The sequence below is a fragment of the Penicillium manginii genome, assembly GCF_028828005.1.
Source record: "Penicillium manginii strain IBT 31320 chromosome Unknown utg000009l:1.0-3297300.0:1.0-3298630.0, whole genome shotgun sequence".
Taxonomy (NCBI): domain Eukaryota; kingdom Fungi; phylum Ascomycota; class Eurotiomycetes; order Eurotiales; family Aspergillaceae; genus Penicillium; species Penicillium manginii.
This window is the reverse complement of record NW_026643110.1, coordinates 314,978-337,763: the sequence shown is the minus strand read 5'-3', so window position 1 is coordinate 337,763 and position 22,786 is coordinate 314,978. Positions and strand designations below refer to the sequence as shown.

At 50.5% G+C, this 22,786-nt stretch overlaps 10 protein-coding genes across 10 annotated transcripts; 8 read left to right on the top strand and 2 right to left on the bottom strand.

Annotated features, from left to right (window-relative positions):
- Positions 1–78: 78 nt before the first annotated feature.
- N7533_011892 (uncharacterized protein) lies at positions 79–2,890 on the top strand (the record flags this gene model as incomplete). Its single annotated transcript, XM_057108542.1, has 6 exons — positions 79–339; positions 389–1,017; positions 1,441–1,457; positions 1,782–1,876; positions 1,977–2,477; positions 2,528–2,890. The coding sequence occupies 6 exons, from the start codon at positions 79–81 to the stop codon at positions 2,888–2,890; spliced, it is 1,866 nt and encodes a 621-aa protein (XP_056953643.1).
- Positions 2,891–4,763: 1,873 nt separating this feature from the next.
- N7533_011891 (S53 family peptidase) lies at positions 4,764–6,927 on the top strand (the record flags this gene model as incomplete). Its single annotated transcript, XM_057108541.1, has 5 exons — positions 4,764–4,969; positions 5,038–5,301; positions 5,358–5,584; positions 5,643–5,763; positions 5,826–6,927. The coding sequence occupies 5 exons, from the start codon at positions 4,764–4,766 to the stop codon at positions 6,925–6,927; spliced, it is 1,920 nt and encodes a 639-aa protein (XP_056953642.1).
- A 518-nt stretch (positions 6,928–7,445) lies between these two features.
- Positions 7,446–9,506, bottom strand: N7533_011890 (uncharacterized protein; the record flags this gene model as incomplete). The annotated part of the gene is made up of 1 exon (XM_057108540.1): positions 7,446–9,506. The coding sequence occupies one exon, from the start codon at positions 9,504–9,506 to the stop codon at positions 7,446–7,448; it is 2,061 nt and encodes a 686-aa protein (XP_056953641.1).
- A 286-nt stretch (positions 9,507–9,792) lies between these two features.
- N7533_011889 (zinc-dependent alcohol dehydrogenase family protein) lies at positions 9,793–10,905 on the top strand (the record flags this gene model as incomplete). The annotated part of the gene is made up of 2 exons (XM_057108539.1): positions 9,793–10,306; positions 10,376–10,905. 2 exons carry the CDS (start codon positions 9,793–9,795, stop codon positions 10,903–10,905), a joined length of 1,044 nt encoding a protein of 347 aa, XP_056953640.1.
- Positions 10,906–12,142: 1,237 nt separating this feature from the next.
- On the top strand, positions 12,143–13,665 carry N7533_011888 (uncharacterized protein; the record flags this gene model as incomplete). Its single annotated transcript, XM_057108538.1, has 9 exons — positions 12,143–12,189; positions 12,258–12,345; positions 12,416–12,429; positions 12,508–12,592; positions 12,675–12,897; positions 12,956–13,020; positions 13,076–13,204; positions 13,259–13,538; positions 13,592–13,665. 9 exons carry the CDS (start codon positions 12,143–12,145, stop codon positions 13,663–13,665), a joined length of 1,005 nt encoding a protein of 334 aa, XP_056953639.1.
- A 563-nt stretch (positions 13,666–14,228) lies between these two features.
- N7533_011887 (uncharacterized protein) lies at positions 14,229–15,226 on the bottom strand (the record flags this gene model as incomplete). Its single annotated transcript, XM_057108537.1, has 2 exons — positions 14,229–14,748; positions 14,805–15,226. 2 exons carry the CDS (start codon positions 15,224–15,226, stop codon positions 14,229–14,231), a joined length of 942 nt encoding a protein of 313 aa, XP_056953638.1.
- A 930-nt stretch (positions 15,227–16,156) lies between these two features.
- N7533_011886 (Zn(II)2Cys6 transcription factor) lies at positions 16,157–18,046 on the top strand (the record flags this gene model as incomplete). Its single annotated transcript, XM_057108536.1, has 6 exons — positions 16,157–16,388; positions 16,447–16,760; positions 16,815–17,508; positions 17,561–17,670; positions 17,725–17,847; positions 17,909–18,046. The coding sequence occupies 6 exons, from the start codon at positions 16,157–16,159 to the stop codon at positions 18,044–18,046; spliced, it is 1,611 nt and encodes a 536-aa protein (XP_056953637.1).
- A 297-nt stretch (positions 18,047–18,343) lies between these two features.
- On the top strand, positions 18,344–19,024 carry N7533_011885 (uncharacterized protein; the record flags this gene model as incomplete). Its single annotated transcript, XM_057108535.1, has 2 exons — positions 18,344–18,412; positions 18,530–19,024. 2 exons carry the CDS (start codon positions 18,344–18,346, stop codon positions 19,022–19,024), a joined length of 564 nt encoding a protein of 187 aa, XP_056953636.1.
- Positions 19,025–19,496: 472 nt separating this feature from the next.
- On the top strand, positions 19,497–21,215 carry N7533_011884 (Zn(II)2Cys6 transcription factor; the record flags this gene model as incomplete). The annotated part of the gene is made up of 1 exon (XM_057108534.1): positions 19,497–21,215. The coding sequence occupies one exon, from the start codon at positions 19,497–19,499 to the stop codon at positions 21,213–21,215; it is 1,719 nt and encodes a 572-aa protein (XP_056953635.1).
- Positions 21,216–21,374: 159 nt separating this feature from the next.
- N7533_011883 (uncharacterized protein) lies at positions 21,375–22,754 on the top strand (the record flags this gene model as incomplete). The annotated part of the gene is made up of 1 exon (XM_057108533.1): positions 21,375–22,754. One exon carries the CDS (start codon positions 21,375–21,377, stop codon positions 22,752–22,754), a length of 1,380 nt encoding a protein of 459 aa, XP_056953634.1.
- Positions 22,755–22,786: the final 32 nt, after the last annotated feature.

Genomic DNA, 22,786 nt, shown 5'->3' with positions numbered 1-22,786 from the left:
GTAAATCCCCATCTCCAAATATCTTACTTCTGTCCTGTCTTCCTCTGCTGTTCTGAACAACATATCTCCAACTTCAAAATGGCGGCACAGGTAAGCCTGATGGCTTACCTGCAGCATGGCATGCCCCCTCTGACCCTTTTACGCCAAGGCCAAAACGAGAACAATACCACATGCCTTAGCCGCAAATATCACGCAGGCCAGATTGGTGATGTTACACACTGGGAGGGCTTCAATCTCGGTACCATCGAGCAGCGATTCGGCACAATTCTGTACAATGCCACAATCACGGACGAGCCCCTGAATCCCCAGTCGCCTCGCCGATACATGAATTCGGAAACTGTTCTTCGTACAAGAGTCGACACATATCTGAGCAACAGACTGACACGAGCCCTTCGCTGCGGATTCCAATATAACAACAATGCTCCCCCCTAACCTCCATCGCCGGCTACCTCTCACGACTGTGCTGTATGATGCCGGCAACATGGCTCAAATGATTGAGCAGTTCATCCCGGATATTGCATACTATGATGCAAACCATCAACCTGCTGGAAAGGCCAAAAACCGCGTTCCCGGAGATATCAAACCGTCTTACAAGTGGGCCTATCCCCGCATGGATGGCCACCCCACAAAGAATCACGAGTTCAGACAAGCACTATCACAGATCAACTGGTACATGACGCAGCATGAAAGCCGGTATAGCTTCATTCTGACAGATGAAGCATTGGTGGCAGTCCGAAGACTCGATTTCAAGGGCAATCTCGAACTCTCAGAGCCTATTCCCTGGGCCACTTCTGGTACAGCCCGAAATCCACGATTGACCGTTCCTCTTGCTATGTGGTATCTAGGCATGTTAGCGGCTCATGACCAAGGCCCGCTGGACTGGAAACTTCCGCGCCCCCCTCCCCCTCCGGTTCCAGCCATTCCTCAGCACTACCGTGCGCATTCACAGGATCAAGGACATCAACGTGACTCTGGACGTGGCTCAGGGCAGCAACCTCGACAGGAGTCTGGAAAGAAGTATGGGCATGGAAATCGACGTTGGGAGTGTTTTACTTGAATCTTCTAGATACCTGGATGAGTGGTGGTCTTTTTCTTGGTCCGAAGCGCTCTCCTTTTCTCCCTGCTCTTTTCTCTGCGTGTTGTTTGTTCTCTTTCTCAGTTCAAAAATTCCCCACTGTGCTCACACCAATCTTCTTTCCTGGATTCCTGGCTTTCAACATTCCAAAAAGTTTTCCCTTGTTTCTAGGTCTAGATTTTTGTTACTGTTTACTCTTTTCTTCTTCCTCTTCTTCTTCACGGGCGTGCTCTTTTGCTACTGACTAACTATTTGTGTTTTCGGTTCATTTGATATTTATTGCAATTGAAAAGGTCCACCTCACGTTTTTGTTCACTGTAGCTGATTTTCTGGTCAAAGCCAGCTAAAATAACTTGAATTTGTAGCCCTGGAGTTCAAATTGGTGAGTCAGTAGTTAATAGTACTCACGTGCATAGTAGAGATATATTCTTTCTTTCATGCCCGCATTCGAGAAGGGATCTTCATACTGTTTATACGGATTGTTTCAATTCAGCAGAAAGCGCGACTTGGGTAGTATGATTGAGTATCTTCATGCCAATTGTCAATTGTTGCCCTTGTACTGTAGTTAGCTCTTCCTGGCCAATCAGAATATCCAGGTCACGTGCCATCATCGCATCGTCACTATAACCCGATTCACTCAACCTTCCAGCGTAAACACTATTACCAACCATCACAATCTCATTTCTGTTCCAACCAAACTCGGAAGTCAAAGAAAATACGACTCTGGCTGCTATGGAGATTGAACTCGAGGATGTGGAGGTTCTCGAGACGCTTCAAGACGTGAACTCTTTGGTTTTGAAGGTGCTTGTCCATGGGACAACTTGCGTGATGAAAGTGGCAAGCAAAAAATCCACAAATCTACTGACCCAGAACTTTCTTCCTCTAACCATGCTATCTCCAGTACCATAATTTTCATCCCTCTGCGGCTTCTTTTCCCGATTGTGAGGTGTCCACCTACCATCGTGAGCTCGCCGCGTATCGCCGCTTGAAAGCCGAAGGTTTCTGCGAGCGACGAGTCATTCCAGACTTCTATGGTACGATCAAAAACATCGATCCAAGTCACTGGCCATATCTGTGGAAGTTTGTTGATGATGAGCTTCCACCAACCGCCATTCTCATCGAATATGCTCCTAACATGCATCGGATCGACCTTTCCAACTTCTCACCCCAAAACATGCAAATCTTGAGAGAAACCCTCGCAGAAATGCATTCCGTCGGGGTCTTACATGGCGATGCAGAAACACGGAATATGGTGGTTTCCAAGGACCCGACTACAAACCAGGACAGGGCCCTCTGGCTGGATTTTGATCGTGCTCACACGTTCTCCGAGTGTCTTTCAGAAAGGCAGGAAAGCTGGATGAAAGAAGAGATGGAACGGATGGATTATTTCGTCCAATACTTGGTAAGTTCTTCCCTGCAGGATGAATGTATAGTTTACTAACAGCGACTCAGACCCAGGACAACGAGCAAGGTGAACTGTACCATGCATACTCCTTCTATTACGACTGGGTTGAGTACCTGGGGTGGGCAGAGGATTATGAATGGGTCAAAGAAGAGATTGCGGCCCGCAAATACAATCCCTTTAAGCATGAGGGGGCGAAATTACAGAAGTGGCTGGACGGCCGCAAAGATAACGGAATGGAATGGAATGGGGCGGACTGGGTTCAATCCAAGAGCATGAGATGGAATGGGCAGGTTTACGTTGAAATCAAGGACGGGGCCGACCGTTCACCGAACTACGAAGTCTCAGAGAGGGAGATCGAAATCGCACAGCCATGCGGTGAGATGAAGATACAGCGAGCTAATCCAGTCTAGGCCTGAGATGGAATTCATGGAGGATTGCTTTCAGCAAATCTGGCCTACTCATCTGCTGATCAACAGAGTAGTTGCCATGGGTCAACTCATCTACTGCCATGTCCGGAGTATCCTTTAGGACCTCTTCGATAGCTTCAGTAATGCAGCAAAAGGCATAACAAAGCCAAAAGAAAAGAAAATCAAAGTCCAAATTTTCCAGAACATACCGAGTAAGAAGCAAAAATGTTCTTTAATCTATTGAGAATTGTGTTTGAGCGCCCATTGGCTGCTGGTAGAGTTGAATGCCGACTTTAACACGGTGGAGCCGCAGTGGCTGACCCGTATCCACGCCAGAGCTGCCCCAGGGTGTTTGTTTCCCTTTGATTCCCCGAACGAAAATGAATCGGCCTTCAACTTTCGTCACTTCTATCAGAATCACAGGTCTGCCTTGCTATTTCGTTCCTCTGCTGATATTCCAGTTCCTAGACTGTATCACTCTTTCCCAGCATCGCCAGTTGCGAACCTAGCGGGTGCGGGGATACTCAGGGGCATATCATGATCGGCACAAACCATCCTGCCATTCGCCCCGCGTAAAAGGAAGCCAAATCCTATCAACAGCCACCAAAAGACGGCATCTTTAATGCCCCCACTGTCAAGTGGACCCCGGAAACCTTGACCGGAGGTTATGATGGCATTCCGGTTTTGCTTTTCCTCGTCGAGCCTCCCCCCCCACTCCAACCTCTATGAATGGACCCTTTATCTTGGCTGGGACCCTGTCCAGTGCCCGTACCCCTGCCGCACCTGGCGGTTGATGAAATTCTGCTTTTGGCCCGAGATTTCACGTGGTTCCCGTACTGCCCGAGGTCCAGAAACAGAGACTCTTGAGTTGCGTTGCGCGCCAGTTGACCGTGGCAGACTTCAAAAGGATAACATTCAATTTCTCGAGGCGACTGGACACGGCTGGAAAATTGTCTACAGTACGGAGTACTTTCTGTCTATTTTCAGAGTGCTTTGCATCATATCAGCTCGTGCCCGGAGGCCCATTGACCAGCAGAGCTAACAATCACGCCAACATTTAAGTCGCCGAAGTCTAGCTTCGCAGGAGTACAAAGGATTCCGAGCTCAGTCTGACACAAGCCCAGAGTAACCCACAAACGAGAAAACTTCCCACTTGCGTGGTGCTGATTTGACCGCGGTTTCTTTTAGCTGTATCTGGCTTGTGGTCCGGAGTCATGGCGGTATACCATACATACCCCGTACAAGAAACGTTCATCCAAACTATCTACACCGATCCCACGCCCCCTCTCTTAGCTTTAGGTCCAAGCATTCATGATCTTCCACAATCCTGCCCTAATGAGGGGTTCTCGGCCCATAAAATTATGTCTTAGTAGGAGTCAACTACCCCATCACAGTCCCACCCCTCCAGGGCTCACGCGCAGATCGTAGTTCCACTCCCAAGCGGAATCCCCATAATGCTATCACTATCCTGCTTTGCCGTGCGATAGTACTATTTAATTGGACTGTCAAATGGATCCTGTGGGGATAAACACCCTCAAGGCCTAGCTGGACCTTGGAACAAGAGTTGCGGGGGTGAACAGGGGGGGTATAAATTCCATATAAGTACTAGATACCTACCTAGGTATTGACTTGAAGGTGCCTGGTGAACTTACTAGTAAGTTAACTGAAGAGCACCTGGGAAGCTACTGTAAACCGGCCAAAAAAGCCAGTCGCCTGCCAATATTAGGTTGTTTTGCCAGCCCTCACGCCACCTCGATTCACTTCGGCGTGTATTTCTCTGGCTCGCTGTCAGTTCCTCTCTGGGTCTCTCGCCTTTCTCCTTCACCTTTTCCTTTTTCTTTTCCCCTTTCGCCTTTCACCACCCCTACTACTCAACATGAAGTTTGCTACCCTGATTGTGGGAGCCCTGGCTTCGAGTTCTCTCGCTGCTCCAACCCCCAACTATGAAGTCCACGAGCGTCGTGATTTCATCCCAAGCTCCTGGGTTGAAGAGAAGAGACTGGACGCATCTGCCTTTCTGCCCGTCCGAATCGGATTGGTACAGAACAATCTTGACCACGGCCATGAGCTTCTCATGGGAATGTAAGTTCCTTACCTCACGTTGCTCCTAATGACCATTCCTCTCTCGAAGTGCTGACATCGTGAGCTAGGTCTGATCCTAACTCAGCTCGTTACGGCAAGCACATGAGTGCAACTGAGGTGCATGATCTTTTTGCACCCAGCCGAGAGAGCGCCGACGACGTTCGTGCCTGGCTAGAGTCGTCTGGTATCGCCTCGGAACGTATCTCGCACTCGCAGAATAAGCAGTGGATTCAGTTTGACGCTAACGCCAGTGAGCTCGAGGAGCTTCTGAACACTGAGTATTACATCTACTCTCACTCTGAAACAGGTCGTTCTCACATCACCTGCCGCGAGTAAGTTCAACACCTGAGGAAACATGACTCGCATGGAAGTTGACACTCGAATTTAGGTACCATGTTCCGCACTCTGTCCGCCAGCACATTGACTACATCACACCCGGTATCACTCTTCGTGAGGTTTCCGGTGTAGACAAGGCTTCCAGCAGCAACATCCAGAAACGCTCTCAATTCGGTGTCCTGCCTCCTATTCTTGAGCCCATTCTTGAGCCCATTGAAGAGCTGCTTCACGGCCTCCTGGATAAATGTGACAAGTACATCTCTCCACAATGCGTCAAGAGTAGGTTACTTCGGGAAATTCACATTGAATATATATGCTTACCACTACCAATCAACAGGTCTCTACAATATTACCAACGGCAAGACGGCCACCAAGGGCAACGAGCTTGGCATCTTCGAGAGCATCGGCGACATTTATGCGCAGGAGGACCTTGACGAGTTCTTCAAGGTTCTCGCTCCGTGAGTCATATCCAGTACCCTTTGCTCTGGCTTTCCATCCTGCTGACCCAATGAATGAATAGTGATATCCCGGCCGGCACCCATCCTATCCTGAAGGCTATTGATGGTGCCACTGCACCTGCATCTGTGTTCAACGCAGGGCCGGAATCGGATCTTGATTTCTCGATATCGTACCCTATCATCTGGCCACAGAATTCTATCCTGTTCCAAACGGATGACAACGTCTACCAGAGCAACTACACCTTTAATGGCTTCTTGAACACCTTCTTTGATGCCATCGACGGGTCTTACTGCGATACCATCTCGCCTCTCGATCCTCCGTATCCTGACCCCCAAGAAGGCGGCTACAAGGGCAAGCTTCAATGCGGCGTCTATCAACCACCTAAAGTGGTCTCGATCTCATATGGTGGTAACGAGGCGGATCTGCCAATTTCCTACCAGCGACGCCAGTGCAGTGAAATCATGAAACTTGGCATGCAAGGTGTGTCTGTTGTTGTCGCATCTGGTGACTCTGGCGTCGCTGGTGCGTCCGGTTGCCTTGGTCCCGCCGGCGATATCTTCACCCCGGATTTCCCAGCCTCCTGCCCTTACATCACCTCCGTTGGATCGACCGTTCTCCCACTTGGTCAATCTTCGACTAGCCACGGCGAGGTGGCCACGAACCGCTTCGGCTCGGGCGGCGGGTTCTCCAATATCTACAAGCGCCCCGACTGGCAGGATAAGGCAGTCGAGCAGTACTTCGCCACGGCCAAGCCCACCTACAAGTACTATGAGAGTGTCGACAACTCCAGTTTCGCCGCCAACGACGGAATCTACAATCGCATCGGCCGTGGTTACCCTGATGTCTCCGCGATTGGCGACAAAATCGCCATATTCAACAAGCTTCTACCCACACTTATCGGCGGAACCTCGGCCTCGGCTCCTGTTTTCGCTGCGATTCTAACTCGCATCAATGAGGAGCGTCTCGCGGCTGGCAAGTCGACCGTCGGTTTTGTCAACCCTGTTCTGTACCAGCACCCTGAGGCTTTCTTCGATATCACCAAGGGCAACAACCCTGGCTGTAACACCAATGGATTTGAGGCTGCGGCGGGCTGGGACCCTGTTACTGGACTTGGAACACCCAACTACCCTGCTCTGTTGGACGTCTTCATGAAGGAGGCCTAGTTTTATGAAAGTCTGGTTGTGCATTCCACCTGATACTTTCTACTGTTACTTTCAATCAGGGCATGCCCCTTTTCTCGCTGCAAATACTTAGTACGGCATAATGAACATGATATCCCTCTAGTAAGGGTTAAATCTAACCACCTCGACATGAGAATGAAATCAATTTAGGCGCGATAATAAGCTTGGAAGATGTAATGTATACCCGCCTGCTTCAAGCGGTGATCAAATACAATATGGCCATTTCAAGACTTGAAGTACAGTTCACAGCCAATGCTATGTATAGTCATTGACAGTAACAGTCTTCCGCTCGACGCTTCGAATGTATAGAGTGTGTGCTCCAGTTAGATCCCATGTGCCGGGTTGTGTACGTTGTCCAATCGGAGTTGCAGGATGCTTTAAAGTGGATCTACCTGAGGATTCCGGGTGGTTGCGGCATTCTCAATTGCAATCAAACGCCACAGGATACTACCGTCAATCTCGATATCAAGAACCAGCGCTATGCATTATGTTACTATTTTTTAAAAGCAATTTGGTATCGAGAAATCCGGCGTATCCATAAACGCCTCATTCACCTCGTAACAATAGCTCGGCCAAGCATCCAGATTAATCAAATCGGCCCAAGACCAAAGCGATTCTCCATCAATTCCCTGTAGTAGAGACTCATCTCGTGGCAAATTCGGCAAAGTCAACATCGAAGCGGAAGTTTGAAGAGCATGATTTTCAGTCGTTTGGCCAGAAGGCGCCGTTGAATCGGGGGTAGGGTGGCTGATATTCAGCGTTTGAACCAACGTATCGACTTTGCCGCACAGATGTCGAGTCAGGGACGCAGCTCGAACAGCAATCACGCTCTCGATGTTAATCGAGTCAAAAATTTCTAATGCGAGATTGAGAAAATCCCTGGCGCGTGGGCACCGATGGCAGTACGGGTACGCCAGCATAAAGCCGATGATGGTAATGACTGCGTTCCACTGGTATTGGTAAAACTCAGAATGGCCGTGAAACGTGTCATGCATCTTCATCTGCGCGTGGGCAAGTTCAATCATCCTCATTGCATGGTTTAGGGCCGTTGCGGCATGGGCATCGGCTTTGGGGCGTGATTTGGGAACAAGAGGGTAGCTGGGAAATTGAATGAATACGCGGTGAAGACTCATCACGGCGTTGTGATATTGCAACATCAATAAAGTGCTCAATAGATTTTCTATTTCCGAGGACTCGCCGGGTTCTTGCTGAATCCCGGTCTCAGGACGATCGAGGGGTATGTCAGGGACTTCGAGCTGCATATTCGCGAAAGACTGCTTTATAGGTAATTCATCACGCCATTTCTGGAGATGGAATAGATGGACGGAAAGGTTTTGAGCCCTTGCTTCAATATCAGTGGCATTAGTATGCTGGTTCAAGGCGGAGGTAAAGCGATCGATGGCTTCGTTCACGAGTAGAGCGGCAGCTGTCAGGCGGATAGACTCGGTATGGTAGAGTAAGCCATTGGATATTTGAAGATCCTCCGGCTCCCTGGTAGGTCGCAAACACAACAGTTCCTCTACATGAGTCGTGACTGGTTTTCCAATGTGCCTTGAACATCGAAAGTCCAGGTGTATTAAGGTCCACCAGATTCGCCGAAAAAGTTGACATTCCCGGTAGTATCCAGTTCGCACATCCATGTAATTTAGGGACTGGCTGATACGTAGCGCAAGACCGACCATGTTATACGCTGCCTGATGTTCCCCGGCGTCTAATAAATAGGAGACGAGATAACAGTAGCACTTCATCACAGATATAGAGGGAGCAGCGAACGTGGTCAACTGAGTCACAGCAGAAAGACAGCGTCGAAAGTATGGCATCCCGATTTTCTGATCGCTTCGCTGAAATTTGGGACATTTGAGACCGATGAGTCTCTTGTGGAGTCCAGATTGATAAATATATTGTAAGGAATGTGCAGTGATCGCATCAAGTAAAGGCGATGGAGTTGCGTCGGCCTGTCCATCAGGTACTATGTCTTTCCACTCGATGATAGGCATTTGAGGACGAATTCGGGACCAAAATATCTGCAATAAATGATGTGTTTGTGTTGAAGACAAATCGCATTCTGCAGCATGTGTTTCCTGAAGATTCTCAGACAGAGGAGTCGACATCTGTTCTAGTGATGGGTCTGTACCAGATGGTGTTGGACCCGGGGAAAGTTGCTCGACTCCTGAGCAGAAAGCATTGATGCGGGCAATGAATCCTAGCATGGAATCGGTCTTATGGGACGTCCATGCTAGGTTTTCCTCGGGCGAAGGGGTTGGGGCTGGAGTCTCCCCCACTGGACGAGAAGAATCATCCTGCGGCGCGACATGGAGCGATTGTTCGTCTGGTATCGGTCGCCTCGTTCTACCACTGCCTTGTTCTCGTCTCCTTTTCTGGGGAGTCTCTGATGGAAGAGGTCGATGGCAGGCGACATTATTGGCCACGCAAGGGGGGCAGGGCGTGGTAGACTCGCACCGCACTCGATGCTCGCGGCAAAAACCGCATGCCTTGGCGATTTTTCGACGTCGCGACGTAAGTTCCGTTCGTCGAAAAGGCGAATATGTATTTTCGGGCATTTTTTAGATATTTTGGCCAGTGAGAATCACCGGAAGGGAGATATTTGGGGCATTGAGAGAGGAAGAAAAAGGAATCCACCGAATGTTGCGTTTTTGACCAATCGGAATCGCGGGAAGGACCGTGATGATTAATTGGAAGTGAGTTGTATACTTCAAGTGGAGATCTTCGAGTTTCTTTTCAACTTTTTAACAATTTATAAAAAGGGGCTCAGTTATCTTCTGCATTCCATTTTCTTATTCCAATTCAACTCACAGACAGACTACTCTCACCCCAACTCTCACCATCATGTCGCAACAACAAACCGTCTTTCGATTCCCGACGAGGAATGCCTTTGAAGACTTGGCTACCTTCCAGGAAGATATTCCTATCCCAGCTAGCCACGAAGTCCTCATCAAAGTACGAGCTGTTTCACTCAACTCCAGAGATACCCAGGTTGCCACCTCTAAGTATCCTTTCTTCATCAAAGACCATGTGATTCCAGGATCGGACGCGGCTGGTGACATTGTGGAAGTTGGTAACGCCGTCCGTGGTTTCGCCAAAGGAGACCGAGTAGTAGTGTCTTTCGATAATACGCGGCTATATGGACCAGCAAATGATGTGATTTCCGGACAGGGGGGTGGTGTTGACGGCGTGATGGCCCAGTATATCGCCCGCTCAGCGTCGGCCGTTGTCAAGATTCCTGTCGGCTCCCCTCAATCCTACAGCGAATTGGCGTCGCTTGTCTGCACCGGAGTCACTGCTTGGAACTCTCTGTACGGGAATAATCCCTTGATTGCAGGCCAATCGGTTCTCGTTCAAGGTAAGTTGTCGAGCTGACGTGATCTGATCTCATTCCTCAACCCCGATACTGATCAAACATGGCACGTAGGAACCGGAGGCACATCCATGACAGCTCTTGTTCTAGCCAAAGCAGCTGGTGCGACCACAATTGTGACCTCCTCAAGCGACGAAAAACTCAAGGTTGTCAAAGAATTGTTCAGCCCCGACTATTGCATCAATTACACCAAGACTCCGGACTGGGCTTCAGAGGCCGTCAAGCTAACCGGAGGCAAAGGCGTGGACCATATTTTGGAGATCGGCGGTATTGGAACCATCGAGCAGAGTCTCGCTGCAATTGCTCAGGGAGGCGTGATCAGCATCATTGGATATCTCGCCAAGTTTGACCCTGCGCGTACGCCCAACGTCTTGCTGCTCGCTCTTGGCAAGGAGGCTGTTATGCGTGGTATTCAGATTGGACCAAAGTGCATGCTGGATGATTTGGTCACTTTGGTGTCAAGGCGGAAATTGAGATTTCAGATTGAGAGGGAGTATGCATTCACTCGGGATGACATCGTTGCCGCTTACAACGCTCTTGCTTCTGGCAAGCATATTGGAAAGATCTGTATCGTGGTTGAGTGATTGGATTTTTTCAAAGCAAGATTTAATCGAGCAGCTGACCGGGGGCAATGCGACTTGCATGGTCTCATCGAATAAGTGTCAAGTACGTCGTATAACTCCGTAGAGGTAATTGTGTATGTCTGAGTTGGCTAGGCGCTAAATCAACTCCCAAGGTGCTTGCGACTTCCCTTTCCTCACACACTGGCAGATATGTAGAAAAGTTCGACTATTACTACTAATTTGGTGGTTTGGAACTTGAATCTATGCAAATACCACTAAATGATCTGTAGTCCAATAGAATTCCCGGCAAATCTCAAATGCCTCACGACCCCGAGTTCGGCTTGCGCAGTCCGAATGTTCAGCATATTCGCAGGCCGACTAAGATGGGAAATTCTCGCGGCGTTGGCCGGCGAACCCGGAGAAAATGCGACAACCCGTAGCGATCGAGCCGACGGGACCGGTGTAACTCCGAGAGGGGCAGAAGGTCCACGCAGGAAGCCCCAAGCGCCGAGGAGGGCTAGAATTGCTGCAACGGTGCGACGGAGGGAAAAAAAGCCACCTGTCACTGTCGGAGCACCGCGTGCCTTACCGGATTGGGTGCCCGACCAGGATTTGAATGGCCATGAGAGTGTGGGCAACTAAGCGCCGAGTAAAATTCATTTGTTGAGCCTATGGAAAAGGGAAGAAACCCCTGGCGACGCCCCGACAGCGAGCCCCGGTTTGGTCGGTAGTAAATTGCCTGTCCTTGTCTAGCGTCTTCTAGCGCATCGGTAAAAGACCCGGGTAAAGCGCGGATAATAAAAAATGACATCAGCAATTAGGTAAGGTTAGAGGGATTCTGCGGGGCAGAACGAGTTAAAAATGGCCATAATGATGTTGTGACGCTCTAGAGAAGCAATTGAGAATAGAAATTGTAGTCAATTGGTAGGGACACTAACGATTGAGGACCTTGCCACCGGGGTTATCAAGTAGACGAATCCAGATCGTAGCTTGCATGCCCGGACGCCATTAACCCCGCCGATCCCCCTCGGTGGAGACTAGTCCGGGAGAGAAGCAAGAGAAGAGGAGAGGAGAGAGAGGGGCAGCGTGGGATGGCGAGACCATATGCATCATCCTTGGAACCCCCTTCCCCCCGCCGGAGACACGTTGATGTCCTTATTAGATACCCTTCCCCAGTTTCTGTTCTTTCTTTCTTTTTTTCTCCATTCTTCAAATTCTCTCTCAATCTCCCATTACTCACACACCTATCACCCTCAACATGTCTCTCGGAAAGAAGGCCACTCTGAACACCGGTGCTGAGATCCCGTGAGTTCTCCAAGTCACAAAACAACAATTCTTGTGGGAAATTTAACTTTTCTAACTCATGCGCACAGCCAGCTGGGATTCGGTACTTGGCAATCTGCCCCCGGTCAGGTCGGTGAGGCTGTCTACGAGGCCCTGAAGGCCGGTTACCGCCACCTGGTATGTTGGCACACTCTCCCCGCATTCAATTGGAAATTCCGGGGAAATTCAGAATACTAACGTCTCGCAGGATCTTGCCACCATGTATGTCAACGTCTCAATCGGTACAGCTGGATTCCAATTTTGAATCACAAATCTCTAAACGTCTTTCTTTTTATATAGCTACCAGAACCAGGTCGAGGTTGCTGCCGGTATCAAGCGCGCCTACCAGGATGTCCCCGGACTGAAGCGTGAGGATCTTTTCATCGTGAGTTTTCCCATATCTGGCGCATATTCTGCATGCTTAAACCGCTTTCCTTGCAAATCCCTAACTTTGGTGCCACCCATAGACCTCCAAGCTGTGGAACAGCCAGCACCGCCCCGAGGTCGTTGAGGCCTCTCTGGATGCCTGCCTTGCTGAGCTTGAGCTCGACTACCTTGACCTTTACCTCGTTCACTGGCCCGTCGCTTTCCAGAAGGGCGAGTCCTACTTCCCTCTGGTTGAGGGCAGCAAGGTCGAGGGTGGTGATGTTATCATTGATGACGGTGTCTCCATCGTCGACACCTGGAAGGGTAAGATTGGCTATTCATCTACTTCTCAGAGTATTTTCTAATGTTTCATTCTTCGTAGCCATGACCAAGCTCCCCAAGAGCAAGGCCCGCGCCGTCGGTGTCTCCAACCACACTATCCCTCACGTTGGTTTCCCGATAATTCGCAAAACAACAAAGACCTATACTAACTTCCATCTAGCTCGAGGCCATTATTAACGGCACTGGCGTTGTCCCCGCTGCCAACCAGATTGAGCGTCACCCTGTCCTGCAGAGCAACGACCTGATCGAGTACTGCCAGAAGAAGAACATTCACGTCACCGCTTACTCAGTATGTTTCGCACTTTCTCCAGTCGTCCTCTCATGCAAAGGCTAATCTTAACAGGCTTTCGGTAACAACATGCTTAACATCCCTCTCCTGATCACCCGCCCTGAGGTCAAGGAGGTCGCCGAGTCCGTCTCCAAGCGTACCGGCACTGAGGTCACCGGTGCCCACGTCATCCTCGCCTGGTCCCAGGTCAAGGGTGGCAGTGTCATCCCCAAGTCGGTGACTCCCTCGCGCATTCGCGACAACTTCAAGGAGGTCGAGCTCACTGCCGAGGAGGTCGCCAAGATCGACGCCCTGGGTGCTAACCGTCGCCGCTACAACACTCCTTATACTGCCAGTATGTTTCTCCCGCCCTCGTCACTTGAGAGACTCCCACTAACAATTACACAGACAAGCCCCGCTGGAACATTAACATCTTCGACGAGGAGGAAGAGAAGCCCGCCGACCACAAGGTCATCCTGTAAAAGTTTGGATACCCTCTTAGTCGGTTAGAAAATTAGGCAATGAATAATGATAAATGTATATTGCTATATGCACTAAACTCGCTTCAACTACTAGTAGTCGTAGTATTAATAGTATCCAATCTAACTACCGCGGTCAGAATTCTAATTCATGACTGCCTTGCAAATGAGACGAATGGTATGAGAAGGCCGTAGATCCTCATTGTTTACTAATGGGCCTGGCAGAGAGATCTAGAAATCCAGTGGATACTCGTACCCGCAGTCGCCTTAAGGGGTTATTAATACGAAGTATGCATGTACTATGGCTTCAAGTTGTGAAAAGACCCCGTCCGGCTTAGAGTTTAGGGAATCTCGTATTGAAGTATTTTCTTGGAAAAGCTCAACCTTTGCCAGCTCTTCGCAACCCTCGTAAGTAAGACAATGTCAATCGACGATAACGCATCTCCACACATATCTACGAGACTTCATTAGACTGTGGAACATCTGGTTGGTTGCAATTCAAAACTGGGTATCTGAGAGGAAAATGAAAATTCGTAGCAAACACCATCTCGCCATCATTATCTGCATCAAACTTCTGAGTGAATTGGTCGTTGGTGCATTCCAACGACCGGCCCGGCATCCATTTCATGATAGACTGTAGCTGGTGACATGGGGCTCGATGCTTCATATATCGAGCGGCCATCCAGCTGTGCAGCCTGTGGACCCACAGGTTTACGAGGTAAAGGCGGCTTGAGTTCTCCAACGGTATCGGCTTGCTCCTGTACCTGCAGTGACTTCTCTGCTGAGGCCTCCGAAGACGGTGATTCCGGAGATACAGATCTAGTGTTCTTCGCCCTTTGTTGTCGTCGCCGCCGGAGAAAGAACCATACCATTACGGCGATGAGTACGACGGTCACGATGACGGCGACGGCGATACCAGCTTTGGCTCCTGCGCTTAGAGAGCTGCCAGAAGAACTAGACGAGCATGAATAAGAGCTCTCGAAAACACCGTCGGATTTTAGTTTGTCCAATGCGCTGCAGGACATTGAACTACTGCCTTGGATGGTGGCGGACCCTTTAACTTGGTCGAGCGATGGCAAAGATATACTATTCGGATAAGTTAACATCATCTTCATTTGCAAGTTATAGGCAAGGTCACCTACCTTGAAAAGGATCCAGTAAGTGTCAGTTCCCCGTTAACTTCCTCGAGCTGTGGAAGCATGAGGTAATTCAAGTTCGAATTCCCGGTGATGGAGATGGACGACGCTTGCGACAGGTCATTCAAAGTAAGAGATCTCAACGATTCCAAGTTTGTCAACGTCAAAGCGCCCTGCAGCTTTTCCAGCTTCGGCAGGACCAAGGTATTGATGCTTGATCCGGTCTCCACCGAAAACGAACCCTTGATCTCCTGTACATTGCTCAAGGTGATGGTTCCACTGGCCGAGGATGAAATCGTGACGCTCCCCTGTAGGGTCTCACAATTGGTCAGATTACTCGCATCGCTCTGACTATTGATGGTGACACTGGTTTTGCCTGAGATTGTCAGCGCGACTGGAAAGCGTAGAAAACTCGTTGGTGGGTCCATGGAAGCTCACAAGCATTATCATCGGCAACCACCGTTGCTGTCTGCCACAGCGCAGCTAGCAGGTAAAAAAGCGAAACTTGCATCTCCAGAATGTGCCTTTGGTCTCAGAATGCAAGAGGCTTTTCTGGATATTTCGAGGGAGGAAGAATGGCAGGTTCTCAGCATTTAAACGGCCAGTCCCGATGCAATAATGATGGCATGGAGCCTGGGCCAATCTCCGCTGCTCCACTGGGGTTCGATGCAGGAAATCGATTGATTGGGCATGCAGAGCCCTGAAAGTGGCACAGCCCACTTCCCCACTGCGTTTGAGCTGTTTACTTGCTCGTTTTACTCAGAGCTTTTATTCTCCGAAATTTTATGTTCGGCAGGATCCTCTTTTCTAAATACAATATTACAACCACCAACTATGTTCAATTCAGACCATTCAACAAAAAGAAACTTGAACGAGGAAGCTGACTCGTTCAAATACCAACCATACGACCCTTCATTATATCATGTCACTAATATCATCAATCCCCCACTTGATTAAGGGTGTCTGTTTCTATTTTTGCGCCTGATCCGCGGTAGGCAGCAGAATTGCCGATTCGCTTGGAATTTCTTGGATGATCTTGGTAAACTAGGATTAGCATGCCCCACGAGAGGGGAATGTGCCGCTATCCGGATTTTTTTTATTATGGAGCTCGATTGACCTATGCGCTGATATCAGTAGACTGAAGGTATCCGAAGTGGCTTGTGTTTATACTTCTTCTCATGGTTACTTCCCCATGCTGCACCCGTGGATTGCTTGCCAAGACCATTAATCATCAAGGCACCAAGGCACCAAGCTGAGTCAGCTATTTGCGGGGAAGTTGCGGAGGGAGCATAGCACTGAAGGTGGGCAATTATACAATTCTACCATGCTGCCCACTCTACAATCTCTCCCCCGTCCCTATGAGAGTGGGCAAAGGCTGTGAAAGGTGTCGCCATCGCCATATCCGCTGTGTCATTCCATCCGGTGCCTCTGCTTGTACCCCCTGCACCCGGTTGGATCGCGTCTGTCATCTAGATCCGCGCTTCCAATTCAAGACCGTGCGCCATGTGTATCAGAAGAGCAATGGTTCCGCCGCCCGGTTCGATCTGGTTTGGGATGATGAGCAGGTCTGGGTCGACGTGGAGCAGCCCGGTGAGCATTTGGCCACTCAATCTATACTTGATGACCCCGAGCTGACTTTCTACCGCAGTGACATTTGTCAACGGAACCTGCGATGGACCCAATACAGGCGACGAAACTCAGCAACCGCATACTGCCATTTCCGGTGGTGATGCGATCATCACCAATCTCTCTTTAGAAGAATCGCCCTCGATTAATACTGAGGTCCATACCCGAGAAGAGCCGTCCATACATCCAGACCATCAAATAGACCAATTATCGCTCGAGAATATCCCACCCTACAATACCAGCAGTCCAGTCCGGCCCCCGTCTGACGAGTACCCCACATTATCACTACGCGAGGCATCCCTGATGAGATGCTTCATACACAAAATCGCACCATGGGTGAGTTTATCCCGGATTCCTGACTGGAAAGCGTCCTCGATCTGATACCTTTAGGTGGACATCTGCGATCCTCGATCACATTTCACCACAGTTATTCCGCGCCGGGCTTTGCAGGTCCCAATGGTACTCAAGGCAGTTCTAACTCTTGCGGCGCGTCATGAGGCGATTTTGACCAGGCAGAGTGACTGGGAGGCCTCCACCTATCATGGAGAGTGCCTAGAACTGCTTATCCCGGCCTTGGATCGACTCGAGCAGGACTTCGAGGAGAACCTACTCATAACCGTTGTGATCCTTCGAATCTGTGAAGAGCTCGAAAATAGCGAAGACCAGAGGTTTCATCTGACGGGGTCCAACCGCCTCGTCAATCTCAGTTCGCGCTCGGGGCCATCGTGCGGGATTGTGGAGGCTGTGAGCTGGCAGTTCCTGCGCCAGGCTATCTACTCATCCATTGTACAGTACCAGAATCTGGAACTGGATCTATACAATTATGAGCGATCATCGATGTTTCAACGAGACGATGATTTTGCCTTTGCCAACATGGCCATCTTCCACTGCGCGCACATTGTCCAACTATGCCGTGTTCTACCCGACAACCCCGTTGATGAGCAATCATGGGACCAGGTAGCGGATGCGGTCGATGAGTGGTACCAACACAAGCCTCTTACCTGGCAGCCGATGCGGTATCAAGACCCTGATGTGAATGAGGATCGACCCTTTCCTGAAATATGGATGACATCGGCCCCGGCTGGTATGTTTCCTTTCGAGTATCAATTACATGCCCTTACTTATGGTTCACCTAGTTGTGGGAATGCAATATTACCACGCGGCATGTATCTTTCTCACCCTGTCAGATCCTGGGTCGCGAGGCCTGCGGGAATTCGAATTGGCTCGAACTCGGCGCTTGGCCGAAGTAAGCTTTTTGATCTCAGCAATCTCTCTCCTCCTATGTTAACAAGACCGACAGAGAAAAATCGCCGTCCATGTGATTTCCGTCGTAGGATTATCTTGGTCAAATGAAGATGTAGAAAATGCCTACTTTCTTGCCTGCCATCTACTATATCGCTGTTGGTTCTGCCTTTCTCGGATTGTATCACTGTCCATTTGCATCCGACAGTTGCTAACCCTTGACAGTTGGATATTGTCTACAGCACCCGGTAGAGCAAAGAGGCTCATTGGAATTTCTTTCGCATGTGGAAACTCTTATTGGATGGCGAACTGCATGGATTCGAAGTGAACTTAGCCACCAATGGGGTGAATTAGCCGTGGTTGAACCGCCGAGTACTTAGCACGGCAAATATTTAATCGGGTTATGCCAAATGCCTCAATTGGGATTTTGTATCAATTTACGTGGCAGCCGATTCCACCCACTTCGTCTTTCTCCTGTCACTCTTCCTCCTCCATTCACCTCATCCTCTTTTAGCCCCTCTCCACTACACTTCCTCAACCTCTTCCTACTCGCCTCATCCTGTTACAAATATCATTGTCACTCCTCGCTCGGTATTATCTGCTTTCACTTCATCCTTATACTCTCTCGATGCTCCCTACCCCCGAGCGCCCCAATTGCATCCCGTTGCCAGACTCCCATGGCGGGATTTGCGGCAACTGCCGCTACACGAATCGAGATCACTGTACCTTACGGTGGCATGGCGAGGGTAATCATACGACTTGGGCATGGAAATCGCTTCTGGCCACTCGGCGTTTGTCAAATTCAGAAAGATCTTCATCTTCTTTCACGGTTGACTTCTCGCGGAATCCCGAAACCCTCCTAGGCAGTTCGCAGTCCGCAGTCCAGCGCCATTGTCATTGACGATGAGCCGCAATTCAATCCATTTGACTCGTCTCCGCCGTGCGCACAGCCTTTTACCAATGGAAACTTAACACCGAACTATTCACTCCTCGCCCAAACGAACGCTATTGTCGTTGATGAGGAGCTCCGGTATAGTTCTCTTGGCTCGTCTCCGCCAATCGCTCACCCCTTTGCGTCTACTCTCAATGCCCCGGAAATCTCTCCTTTCCGCCATGTTAGTGGCCCACCTCGGTTCTCGTACGCCATTACCGTTGAGGTACCGCTCCCGGGATCGATTGAAGAGAAAGCTGGAGGCTCGACCTTCAACGCGATATCTATTACTGCGGAATCTGATACGGAAATGGACATGGCTGACTGTGAAGATGATGAGGATACGGACATGAACTTTGATGAAGACTACGATACTAACTTTATGCAACGTTCTTCATCTGAGGAGGAGGAAGCTTGCGATCGGTAGCGGACTCCTGCAGACTCGTCTGACGAAGACTCGGGTGACGAAGACTCTGATGAAGACGACAGCATGATCGAAGATAGATGCGATGACTGGAAGCGCAACATGTTATATTGGAAGATACAGCTTCAATATTAATGAATAATGAAATATCAGCGCGAGGAATAAATACAATTTGAATGAATCCTGAAACAGCTTGAGCCCGAAATCCCTCCCAAGAAGGTTACATGACTGCACCTTACCCTATAACTAGCTACCCTCTACTTTACTAAGAGGTACTAAGGTAGCCTCCCTGGGATGGAACCCACCGTCATTGATAAGCGATAAGCGGGTCCCACTTCCACTGACAGTTTCACAGAGGAACTTATTTCCCTCCGGCTTCCTTCTCTCCTCTCCTCTTCTCTTGTTTTGTTCTTTTTTTCTCCATATTCTCTCCCTCATGATTACTTGACCTGGCCATGGGAGGTCATCACCACCGATGCCACGCCGAAAAGCCGCTGACCGAGCAGGGCCGGTGAAGACCCGCTCTCGCGACGGATGCAAGGAATGCCGTGCCAGTCGTGTGCGATGCGACACTAAGAAACCCCGTTGTACCCGCTGTTCTGAGAAAGGATTACCCTGCACCACGACCCTCGTCCTGAAATGGGAGTCCGAATTCGCCAGCCGAGGTGTAGCCTTTGGCCGCGCCGGTGTCTGGAACAAACCTCGCCCTGATGGTGCCTCCTCGAGCTCGAGCTCCGTCCCTTCGACACCTGCTACTTCGACCGCCGAGGACACATACTGGTGCTCTTTGCCCACCATTCATCCGTGGGGGTTCGTCAATAGCGGGGCACTCGCCTTCGAAACCCACGGCGAAGTCGATGTCAAGTCGAACGAGCTACAGACACTGGTTCCGTTTATCCAAGACAATACCTCGCTAGGCCAATTGCCTCTCCATCTATACTCGCTCGGTGATCTGGGTGGACTTGCGGCGGCGCTCCATCCGAACCCGAGAGCTGGCCCGTCTCTCTTCCCGGATGTGACTCGGATGGGCCATGGTGACCTGATGGACTATTACCTCCAACAAGTCTGCCCCCGCACGACAGCTAGCTCGGCCGTCTCCTCGCCATTTGCCTCCGTGATTCTGCCTTTCAGCTTATCTGCCTCGCCCACCCTCTTCAAAGCGATCCAAGCCCTAGGAGCCTGCCATCGGTCTCGTAGTGATGCGTCGTATGGTGCTTTGGGACTACGCCTGAAATCAGAGACTCTGCGCGATCTCCGATATCGTCTTTCATCCGAGGGCCCCTCCAACTGCTGCAACGACCCCGAGATATTGGTCGTCATGATGCTACTCTGCCAATACGAGATCGTCGATAAATGTGATCCACATTGGACGATCCACCTGAACGGTGCCAAAGATCTGATTCGCCTGAGGAGAGGACAAGCTACAGCTTCATCATCTCCGTCGGTGCGTGTCCCTGACCCAGCCACCGCCTTTGCGGAGCATTTCTTCGCTTTCCAGGATGTCATGGGTCGAACGGCGTGTGCCAAGGAAGTCGCCTTTGGCAGTGACTACTGGAAAGCAGATGATCGGCACATTGACATGTGGATGGGATGTAGTCCGGAGTTGGTCTCCCTTCTCTGTGCTATTACCGACATGAGTCGAGCCCGACGCACTCTGGACTCTGATTCCTCCCGCAAGAGCTTCGCACTCCGCGCAGCATCGCTAGAAGGACAGCTCGAGCACCTCGTCCAGGAAATCGAAGAGGGCGATGATGATGTTCTCGTATCCGGAGCTGAAGCCAAACGTCTCGCCGCGGTGCTTTACTTGCACTGCGCGTTGTACAGTGCCTGTCCCACTAGCCCGTTGGTCGCCCGTTATGTCCGACAGATTCTTCAGATCGTGTCTGATCTGTTAGATCGAGGGTCCTTGACGAGCATCACTTGGCCCGTCTTTGTCGCTGCGGTCGAGTTGGACCCAGCCCAGGATGAGATTTGGACGGACGATAGCGGGAAACCGGTATCTGGTCGAGCAATTGTTCTGCGGGCGCTGGCTGCTATGGCCGAGTCTACGATTGCAAATATCGCACGCACTCGCGCCGTGATTGTCCAGTTGTGGCAGACCCGAGACCAAGATTTGGTTAAGGCACCACAGATTGAGGGGAATGACTGGGAGTGGTATGTGGTACCGATCAGTGATGCCATGAGCTTGGCTTGACTGGGAGGTCACTGTAATATTATGCGTAGTATAATGCAATAATTATTCCACCTAATCCTATTACTAGTCTACCAGGGTACCAGTAACACCATACTATTCTATTCTAACTAAATATACTATACTCTTTTACTACTACTGGTATACTCTCTACTCTCCGGAATGCTGCGGGGTCCCCGTTTCAGGTTTAGCGCCAAAGTAGACGTGCAAGAGAACGAACATCACCTCACCACTTCACCCATCACTTCGTCTCGACTCGCGAGTATCGCTAATTACGCCCAGCACAATGTGCTCATACACCCACAATCCCCTTCATCCTCAATAGATGCTCGAATGGACCCGGCTCGACCGCCGGCGCCTGGCCGGAGCACCTCGGCGCAACACTTCGAGAGCAAGCTCAGCCAGCAATTATCACAACCCAGACACTCCGAGTCTATTGACATTCACTCCTCGCCCAAATCCAAGTCGCGCTCCCTTTCCGATGCATCCAAACCTTCTCCTTCCGCCTTCGCCCACTCCCAACCGGCAACCGGTGACTTGAGTCGGCCCCCCAGTAAAGACGACAGTGTAATCCCTTCACTGCCTTCCACCCCAAGTCGTCCTCAACACAACCCAAGCCTGTTGATCAACCTTCCCTCCAAGGCCGCTGGCTCGCCTCTCACCAACCGTGCTCCTCTCTCTCCTCAACTCGATTCATCCCAGATTTATGGATCCCCGGGCTCCGTGCTTCCGCGGCGATCTCGGGGCCTGGACTTCTCTCGCGCTTGCACCAACCTCCACCACTCGACCCTCGCCGAGTCGTCGCCCGACTCATCCCCCACGATTGGAGGTCGCGGAATGACTATCCCTCAGCGCCGTGGCTCTCTCAATCTCAACTCCACCTCGGTGCCGGTGTTCTCAACGTCAGGACCGGCCGACCGTACCGCCATCTCCAGCTCCGTCTCAAGTGTGAACATGATGGAATCAGACACTAGCAGCAGCGAAGACGATGATGCCGCTATGATGGACCGCGATGATCCTATGCTGAATACTCCTCAAGCCAACCGCATCGCCAGTGGGCCCAGTCCCTTCACAACGGGCAACATCCAAAGCCCCGGAAACGACTGGATGGGCGCATTCTCAGGTCCGGTGGGCAGCCTATTAAGCTTCCAACGTGCACGCTTCCGCAATAAAGGACGCAGTCGACACAGCTCCAGCAGTGCCAGCGGCAACAGCTCTAAACCCAGTCCTGGCCCGCACTCTCCACCAGTGATGAAGAGTGTCGAGAACTCCGTGGGTGGCTACTTTGCTCCACGACAGAGTGCTCATGGCCGGCGTGAGAGCTTGAGTCTGGGTACTCATGATCTACGACTCTCTGATCTTAGTGATGATGGAGAGCATCGTGCTCGTGCAGGCAGCCCAACGGCTGCTGCTCATTCTGAGGGAGGCGGAGGTCCACTGGGGGTGATCCGCCGTGCTGTCACTCGACGAGGAAGTTTGTTGGTATGTTCAATTCTATATTTCACTTCTTTGGCCTTTGGCTTTCATCCCGTTTTATTCTAATATCCTCGACAGCCCAAAACTAAGACCTTCGC